At 44.4% G+C, this 9805-nt stretch overlaps 1 protein-coding gene across 1 annotated transcript in view; it reads right to left on the bottom strand.

The window, feature by feature from the left end:
* Positions 1-1732: 1732 nt before the first annotated feature.
* The window catches only part of LOC106536451 (ephrin type-A receptor 7), a gene marked incomplete at its 3' end in the record, with an annotated part of 23967 nt that continues 15894 nt past the window's right edge, over positions 1733-9805 (bottom strand). The window contains 1 exon segment of the mRNA XM_014033735.1: positions 1733-1882. Coding sequence (XP_013889189.1) covers positions 1733-1882 — 150 coding nt within the window.

Raw genomic sequence — 9805 nt, forward strand, 5'->3', positions numbered from 1 at the left:
TTTCAGGTTAGTGGGCAACATTCAGGAAACCCATCACGTGGAAAAACGAGTCTCTGGTTGATACGGCGCGTTGAGCAGCAAAAGTTCATTTTTTTTTAACTCGAGCAGTGGCTGCTTTGGACGCGCCGGATGCACGGAAAACGCTCTACCGCACCTATCTTGCACACCGCCCTAAACTGGCTAAATGCTCTTAGATGCGCGCCCACCATAGACTTTGCATGTAAAGTGGCTGCTTCAGCTGCTCAAAACGTATCCGGTATGTACCCAGCTTTGCTTAATTCTGTACAAAGTGCTCAAACAAACATGTCACGGCAGATTCAGCAAACACTTCTATGCCATATGTACGTATTCAGGTGCTCGTGCACGAGGAGAAGACATTGGCATAATTACCCCAATATTACCATATAAGGTTATGTTTCCTGTCCCACATACCAGGAAGTGTCCATTCATGAAATGGCAGCACAAAGTAAAATGAAGAACTTAAGTTCGGAGATTGAAGTCCTGCTCTCGGAGATCCAGAAAAGAAAATCTGTCATTTTTAGCAGCGTCAGCTGTGGAATTAAAGGAGCTGCTAAAGCCAAGTAATGAAATGAAGACTGCTGTTAATGCCGTGTCTCCCATGGGTCGTATACAGTTACATAAATAAAAATCTAAATCATATTCATCTCTCTCTATTTCTGCTCCAGTTTTCCTTTGGGCAAATATTTTTATTTTAAGTTCAAACAACTGTGTTAAATAATTTTCATTTATTCAGAAGAAGAGTCACAGTCTGGACCGATGTGCCAGTCCCTTGCCGTCTCCCCTGCCCATCGCAAGTGGTGTCAGATGCAGTTCTGAAGAATCAAGAAAGCATTTTAAAATGTCTCCAAAATACATCTGGCACTTTGGAGAAAATAGCTGATGTGCTGAATAAATCTCAACAAAATAAAATTTGATTTAAAAAATAACAATATACAGTATGACTGAATAAAGCTGTTGATTATGTACACTTCCCGTTGACTTCATTATATACCGAGACAGATGAAACTTCAATTAATGCATAATTTAGGTTGGTTTACAGTTTGAGATCTTCATAGCAATTTAATTTAATTTAACCAATTTATATCATTAGTCTACATTATTGAATCTAAAGTTATAATTCCAATTCAAACAGAATAGCCTATTGTCAACATAATTATGGAGTGTGATTTATTTTCAACTCGAAATACCTTCAAACTAATGAAATATAAAGTTATTAGTGAAGAAAATCAGTCTGGATAACAGCAGACTGACTGCACATAAAATATAGACAGGTCTGGACCACATGCAAATTTTGTTCGTTTCTGAAAAAATATTGCAATACGACAAAATTGGTGAATGCCAAAAGTTCTCCTAAATTACTCAAACACACAACTTAAGAATAAATTTGTTTGTATGAACAGTTCTTGCATGAAGCTCAATATGTTTCATTACCCCATCACTGTTGTTTTTACTGTCAGAATTCAATCTGAAGCTGGTGTCAATATCAATTTATTTCCCCAGATCCCAGACCAAATCCTCATAACTGTTTGTTCTCACATTTACAGAAATTAACACAAAACAAACCAAGTGACAAAAAGAGCAGCAGAACCTCTCCATGGATTCTTCTACTGTGAATTAAAAGTTGATGATGGTTACTTTAAAGAGCTTTAAGTGAAATCTGCCTGCAGTGTGACTCAGCATTTATGATGTTATTTAGGGATGTAGATCGTACCTCAGTGTTGAGTTTTAGTCTGCGGACCCCCAGGTCCACTCCTGTGAAGCTTTCATCAGCTGCTATGGTGTCGATCTTAATGAACTGGTTCTCCCGAATGGATGAGCCCACAGCTCTGTCTGACTCGTAGTAGTACATGTTGAAGGTTTCCTGTAGAGCAAACACAGTCAGGTGTACTGTCTGTACTGTATGTACTATTTGTACTATATGGGCTGTATGTGTTGTATGTACTGTATGCACTGCATGTACTACATGCACTGTATCTATTGCATGTACTTTATGTACTACCTGTACTGTATACATCGCATGTACTGTATGTTGTCCCACAAACTGAAAAAATATAACAGAAATTTTATTTTTGTGATTTGCAGTTAAATATCAAGCAGTCAAAAGTATCTATAGACTCAGTAAGTACTCCTACTGAAATAATTCAGTAATTTCAGGTGAATTCTGAGCTTTGTAGAAATCTGCTAAAGCTCCAACTAAATAATGCAGAACAATAGCTGAAAGGAACATCCATCCATCTTCTTCCAGTTATCTGGGGTAGGGTCGTGGGGGCTGCAGCCCAAGCAGAGAAACTCGGACGTCCCTCTCCCCAGCCACTTGGGCCAGCTCCTCTGGGATAATCCCAAGGCTGTTCCAGGCTAGCTGAAAACAGTCCCTCCAGCATGTTCTGGGTCTTCCTCTGGGTCTTCACTCAGTGGGACTTGCCTGGAACACCTCACCAGGGAGGCATCCAGGAGGCATCCTAACCAGAAACCCAAGCCACTTCCCCTGGCTGTGGAGGAGCAGTGGCTCTACTCTGAGTCCCTCCCAGATGACTGAGCTTCTTCTGGTCCCGGATTTGTAGGCACCGATTTTCATCCTGGCTGCTTCACGCTCGGATGCAAACTACTCCAGTGAGAGCTGGAAATCACGACCTGCTGAAGCCAATAGGACCGCATCATCTGCAAACAGCAGAGATGCGATCCTAAGGACACCAAAACTGATCCTCTCAGCACCTTGGCTGCGCCTAGAAATTCTGTCCATAAAAGTCATGAACAGAATTTGTGACAAAGGGTAACCCTTGCCAAGTTCAACTCTCACTGGAAACGAGTCAGAGTGGTCAGCACTGGCAATGCGGTCCAAGCTCTGACACTGGTTGTACAGGGACATAACAGCCCGTATRAAAGAGCTTGGTACCCCATACTACCTGAGTACCCTCCACAGGACTCCCAGAGGGACATGGTCGAACGCCTTCTCCAATTCCACAAAACATATAATTAACATAAAACTGGTTGAGCAAACTCCCACGCACCCTCCAGGACTCTGCTGAGGGTGTAGAGCTGGTCCAGTGTTCCACAACCAAGAGGAAAAACATACTGCTCTTCCCGAATCTGGCATTCGACTCTCTGACAGACCCCCCTCTTCTGGATCCTTGCCAGGGAGGCTCAGAGGAGTGATCCCCCTGTAGCTGGAAGACACTCTGTGGTCCCCCTTTTTGAATAGGGGGGCCACCCTAGTCTGCAAATCAAGGGGAACTGCCCTTGATGTCCATGCAACATTGTAGAGTCGCGTACAACCRCACAACATCCAGAGCTTTAAGGAACTCCGGGTGAGTTACATCTACCCCCGACAACTTGCCAACAAGGAGCTTTTTAACCACCTCCATAACAGAGAAATGAACATAATAATAAAAAAAATCGAAACCCTGGTTTCTAGCTAAAAGTATAAAGCTATAGAAACAGTGATCACAGCACCTACAGTATCTCATGACTGAGATAAACATTTTGATGTAAAAATGGCTAAAATATCCCCAACAATGCTATATTATAAATGGTTTGATGTGGAAAAAACATGTAAAAAATATAGAAAAATATTAAGCTGAGCATGGTGAAAGTGTGGGCATACAGATAGGGTCTCATGTAAGAACTTTTTTGTATTTTTACCCTAAATTTCTCTTTTTTCATACCAAAGGCATTCAAACATGCCACGTCAGATTCAGTAAACGCTTCTATCTACAAGAAAAGGGTGTAAATGAGCAGCATAGACATGATGAATGCCACCTGTACATTTTCAGGTGCTTGTGCACGAGGAGAAGAAATTAACATAATTACCACCCCGATATTACCATAAGTGTGATTTTTGTCCTGGTCGTGGAACACTGGACCAGCTCTACACCCTCAGCAGGGTCCTGGTGCATGCATGGGAGTTCGCCCAACAGGTCTACATGTGTTTTGTGGACTTGGAGAAGGCGTTCGACCATGTCCCAAGGGGGTGCTTGTGGGGGGTTCTCCGGGAGTATGGGGTGCCGGGCCATTTGATATGGGCTATTAGGTCCTTGTACGACCGGTGTCAGAGTCTGGTCTGCATTGCTGGCAGTAAGTCGGGCTCATTTCCGGTGAGAGTTGGACTCCGCCAAGGCTGCCCTTTGTCACAGATTCTGTTCGTTACTTTCATGGACAGAATTTCTAGGCYCAGCCGAGGTGTTGAGGGGATCCGTTTTGGTGGCCTTAGGATCGCATCTCTGCTTTTTGCGGATGATGTGGTCCTTTTGGCTTCATCGGAACGAGAWCTGCAGCTCTCGCTGGAGCGGTTTGCGGCCGAGTGTGAAGCGGCCGGGATGAGGCTCAGTGCCTCCAAATCCGAGGCCATGATCTTGAGCTGGAAAAGGGTAGYGTGCCTTCTCCGGGTCYGGGAGGWSGTCCTGCCTCAAGTGGAGGAGTTTAAGTATCTGGGGATCTTGTTCACGAATGGGGGAAGAACGGAGCGGGAGATCGACAGGCGGATTGGCGCAGCGTCTGCTGTGAAGTGGGCGCTGTACCGGTCCGTCGTGGTGAAGACAGAGCTGAGTCAGAAAGCGAAGCTCTCGATTTACCGGTCGATCTACGTTCCTACCCTCATCTATGGTCATGAGCTTTGGGTCATGAACGAAAGAACGAGGTCCCGGATACAAGCGGCCGAAATGGGTTTCCTCCGCAGGGTGGCTGGGCTCTCCCTTAGAGATAGGGTGAGAAGCTCGGTCATCCGGGAGGGACTCAGAGTAGAGCCGCTGCTCCTCCACGTCGAGAGGAGCCAGTTGAGGTGGCTCAGGCATCTGGTAAGGATGCCTCCTGGACGTCTCCCTGGTGAGGTATTCCGGGCATGTCCCATCGGGAGGAGGCCCCAAGGAAGACCCAGGACACGCTGGAGGGACTATGTCTCTCGGCTGGCCTGGGAACGCCTTGGAGTTCCCCAGGAGAAGCTGGAAGAAGTGGCTGGGGAGAGGGAGGTCTGGGCCTCCCTTCTGCTGCTGCCCCCGTGACCCGACCCCGGATAGGTGGAAGAAAATGGATGGATGGATGGATGGATATTACCATAAGGCTATGCTTCCTTCCCTACCAGGAAGTGTCCATTCATGAAAATGGTAGCACAAAGTAAAAAGAAGAATTACAATTTTAAATGTACCCCATACTTTGATACGGGCTGTCAGGTCTCTGTACAACCAGTGTCAGAGCTTGGTCCGCATTGTCATTAGTAAGTCGGGCTCATTTATTGTCAACATACTGTAATTATGGAGTGTAATTCATTTTCAACACAATATATCATCAAACTATGGAAATATAAAGTTATTAGTAAAGAAAACAGTCTGGATAACAGAAGACTGCATGTAAAGGCAGGAATGGATCACTTGTGAATTTTGTTCATATCTGAAAAAATCTTACAATATGACAAAATTGGTGAATGCGACAAGTTCTCCTAAATCACTTGTACACACAACTTAAGAACAAATCTGTTCACACAAATGGTTCTTGCATGAGGTCCATTGTTAATAAAATGAAAATGTGAGGGTACAGATTGTCAACATGGTGAAAGTGTGAGCGTACAGATTGTTAACATATTAAAAGTGTGAAAGTATAGATTGTTCACGTGGTAAAAGTGTGAGCATACAGATTGTCGGCATGGTGAAAGTGTGAGTGTACTGGTTGTTAGCATAGTTAAAATGTGAGCGTACAGATTGTTAGCATTGTGAAAGTATGAGCATGCAGAATACTTTCTTGGTGAAAGTGTGAGCGTACTGGTTGTTAGCATAGTTAAAATGTGAGCGTACAGATTATTAGCATGGTAAAAGTGTGAGCATACAGATAGTTAGCATGGTGAAAGTAGGGTGACCAGATTTCTGACACTAAATCTGGGGACTTTTCCAGCTCGGAGACAAAAAATAGCTAAATGTTATGAAGACGTCTTGAAGAAATGGGGACAGTTAGAGTTTAACGTATTTTTACATATATATTCATGTTTAAACAGCAGAATGTGTCTCTACACTGTTGTTAGTATTTCCTAAGAGTAATAAAACAAAATAGCTAATAGTAGTAAAAGTAGTAATCGAGTACAAAACTATGTGTGGGGCAAACTAATGTGAGCAGTGGAATGTTATTCCACGTATTCTTACATGGGTGACAATGTAGACATAGAATATAATCACAATCCCTCCAAAAACATTAGATTAAAATATACTGAAACATACTGAAAATTACGGAGTCCGTGAGGGGTCAGTGTGAGAAAAAATAAAATAAAGCAGCCGCTGGAAATCCGTGCGCACAGATTACTAAACTGAGCGCACGGATTACTAAACCGTGAGCACAGTTTAATAATCCGTGCTCACGGTTTCTGCAATTTGTGCCCATGGATTATTGACATCTGGAGGGTGTTTGTGTGAACTGTTGTTCATCAGCCCAGAAAGTGCTTAAGGAACATTTTTTGTTCACTAAAGTCAAAGCTCTGCACAGAAAACGTTGGAATTTGAGTATGTTGTGCAGTTTTTGCCTCTCTATCAGGCAGTTTTGGTACCGGGTCTCATAAAGGCTGTTTCAGCTCTGGTCAGATCATCACAGGAAGCCGCTCGGAGCCTTTCTGCCCATGGTGACCGGATGTTTACAGTTTCCCTGACAATGGGGAAGTTTTGCTAAAGTTAGCCAGCTGCCTTCTCAGGGTTATATCACAAAAGTACTGAATAGATTTATGTTGAACTGTTAGGAAATGTTTATTACTCTTTCAAAAACGTTTATTACACCACAGAAACAAATGAATAAAGTTTGAAACATTTCAGAGTAGGAGTGGGACCGTGGTTCCCATCTGATTCTGCAGAGGAAGCTCACCACACGGTGACATTTCTCGACAGCAAGCCGCTCGGAGGTCTTCTCCAGCTGTTCTCAGATGTTTAATTCTCTTTCAAAATGTGGTGGGGGGGGGGGGGGGGCTCAACTCCGTAACCGGAATGGAATCATTTGCATGGAAATATGAAAATAAATAAGTAATAACCACCTCGGATTTTGATGAAACTTTCAGGGAAATTCTGTGACTAAAAAGTGTGCTAATGAGAACATGACAGTGCCTGAAATCCTGTGTGGCAGGACTATACCATTCTGCATTCGAATCTTCAGGGCCTCTTCAGAGAGAGGGCCTAACGGGCCTCGCCCCGGTATCCCTGGATCTATGTGACACCGTTTGCGGTCACATTTCCGATGTTTCTTGTCATCTTTATTGAGGGTGGTGTTCTCAAACTGCTCAGTCAAAGCCCTCACAGTGTTCTGGTTTCCATCGTTTTTTGGTTCTGACTTGGGGGTTTGACCCAGGTACGTTTTTATATCTTGCAAAGCCTGAGTCAGCTCTCCTATCTCTCTGTGAAAGTGGAATCGATCATCATCATCATCATCTTTTGTCCCTTCAAAAGAATCTTCATCATCTTTCTTTCCTTCATCTTCCTCATCCTCATCATGAGTCTCCGTACCTGATTCTTCGTGGTCAGTGTTGGTGTCGGGATCTCCGACCACACTGGTTTTGTCCTCATACTCACTTTTGACCTTGTACTTCAACATGTTTTTCCATAACCTGAGTTCATACAGAGGCTGCTCCAGACATATTTCTTCTCAGTTTTGGATGCTGGATCGGCCACCCCGCAGTTGATGAACTGTTCCCTGGCAACCAACCTTACTAGGGGGTCATACTCTGCTGACAGACTTACCAGCCTCACCACATCGGTTTTCCATCCTCTCACTGTTGTCAGCCACCATCTGACCCATTCTGCCTTCTGAACCTTCTTTTTGGTCTCTGGTGGATGCTGCAGCATGGCTAGCATGGCCCCATCCACCAAGGTGGTCCCAAAGAAGAATGTGTTTTTGGTCATGTGGTCTTCCAGTTCTGCCAGGGCTTGTACTGGGTCTGTCTTTGTGGAGTGTGACATGAAGAGCGCCTTAGCGGTGGGGTGCCACTCTTTGGTCCCCCTGCCATAGAGCATAACTATGCATGGCGGGGGTGGTCTGGGCTCTGGGTTGGGGGCCGTTTCTTGTGATGTCCCCCCTTTCTCCTCTTTCACTGATATGGCTTCAGCCATTGTGCTTCTTTATCTTGATTTGAGTTGTCGATCCTCAAAGCCTCCTGCACGCATTACAGGAACGGGATGGGGTCTTGACGATTGTAGCTACTTACCCTGAGCTTGCTGTGTCCATTCCAGCAGCTCCTGCTGCAGGGTCCTCTCCTTCTTCCACTCCTTGAGTGGTGTGTTGTGAAGGATGTGTGCTGTTGGCTCTCTTTTAGCACACTGAGCAGTCAATTCTAAATTTCTGCTCTTGTAGACAAGCTGGGCCACTCCTGTGGTCCAACCCTTCTCTCAGGGGGCGGTCCTAGTTTAGGCCACGCCCCACATTGGGCGCCATGAAATCCTGTGTGGCTCCTCCCCCAGTTTACCCACTAGGACACTGATGGGTCTTGGAGAGGAGAAGATGTCTCCCTCTTGGTTTGGAGGTGATGGACCAGACTTACAGCCACCTGGYTGGCTGAGTCTGACGTGTCTCCTCCGGGAGTCATCGGGCGGGAGCCTTTAGCTCGGCCTCCAGCTACCCTCCCTCCGGTGGTCGCTCCCTTCTCAAACCCCGGCCCCTGGGTCGGCGTAGTAGCTCAGGACGCCTCCAGGTACTGCTCACCACCGTTCACTGGTAGCCGATCCATCGTAGGATGTGCACTTCTTATTGTTACCGAGATGACATTTAAGTGACCTGGACAATAGGTCTCAAGGGAACTGTTAAAGGGGAGTTATCCTATCTCCCCAGGTTAATAACCATTCAAAATGAACGTATTATTGATTTAAGACCTCATATTATTACCTCTTGGCTTCAAAGTAACCATACTCTTTAATATGTTATTACCTTGTTGCTCTYTAGTAACAAAACTCATGTAATCAGAGAAAAACTTTAAAGGACAACAGTAAAAATCAATGTCCAGTCGTGAATTTGTCTATATGATGCTGTAAGCAGTTTCATAGGAGTTTGCAAGAAAAGCCACATTTGATTATACAGATTAAGAATATTGATTAATAATTTATGTTGATAAAAATAAAATGCTCTAATATGCTGACCTATCTTTCTGATTAGGTGGTGTGGCATTTTCTGCTAATTTGGAGATGGCAGGACAGATTGGAGCAGTTGGCTTTACCTCCATGGGGTGCATCAGACTTTTGTCTGAAAAGAACTTCTCAGAGTTGGGCTGGGTTCAATCCGGTCTTCGGTCCTTGGACTCGCTGGAGAGAAGTTTGTCAGCTCGTCCCAGAATGAGATGTTCTTCGGATCTGCTTGCTCCTCTGCTCAGGCTGTCCTAGCCTTCTTGCTGCCTCTTCACCAGTCGTGGGCACGAAAACACTCACTGCTGAAACTGCTCCTTTTTTATACTCTTCTTTGGGTCTGCTCACCCCCTCCTTACCTCCTGTGGTAAGGTGGGGACTTCCCACCATGGGTTTTTCTATACTTTACCAGAATGAAGTAATCCTGCTGACTCTTGACAACAGGACTGCTAGGGACTTTTTRTGTGGTGAGTCAAACCCACACTTCTGCTTTTTCTGTATCACAGGAATGTGCCCTGTACTTCCCACCATCTAAAATTACACACACACACCCTTCCTTCATCTTAAGACACACTTTGACTCTTTTCTTCCTAAATCACCATCTTACATTTAAAAATACATTAATTATCATAGAACATTATTTAAATCACACATTGTAATTAAGCATAATCATTACTCAGGTTATATATATTTTTGCCAGCATTAAAATTGATTAACTT

The sequence above is a fragment of the Austrofundulus limnaeus genome, unplaced genomic scaffold (genome assembly GCF_001266775.1).
Source record: "Austrofundulus limnaeus strain Quisiro unplaced genomic scaffold, Austrofundulus_limnaeus-1.0 Scaffold1822, whole genome shotgun sequence".
In the NCBI taxonomy this organism is placed as follows: Eukaryota; Metazoa; Chordata; class Actinopteri; order Cyprinodontiformes; family Rivulidae; genus Austrofundulus; species Austrofundulus limnaeus.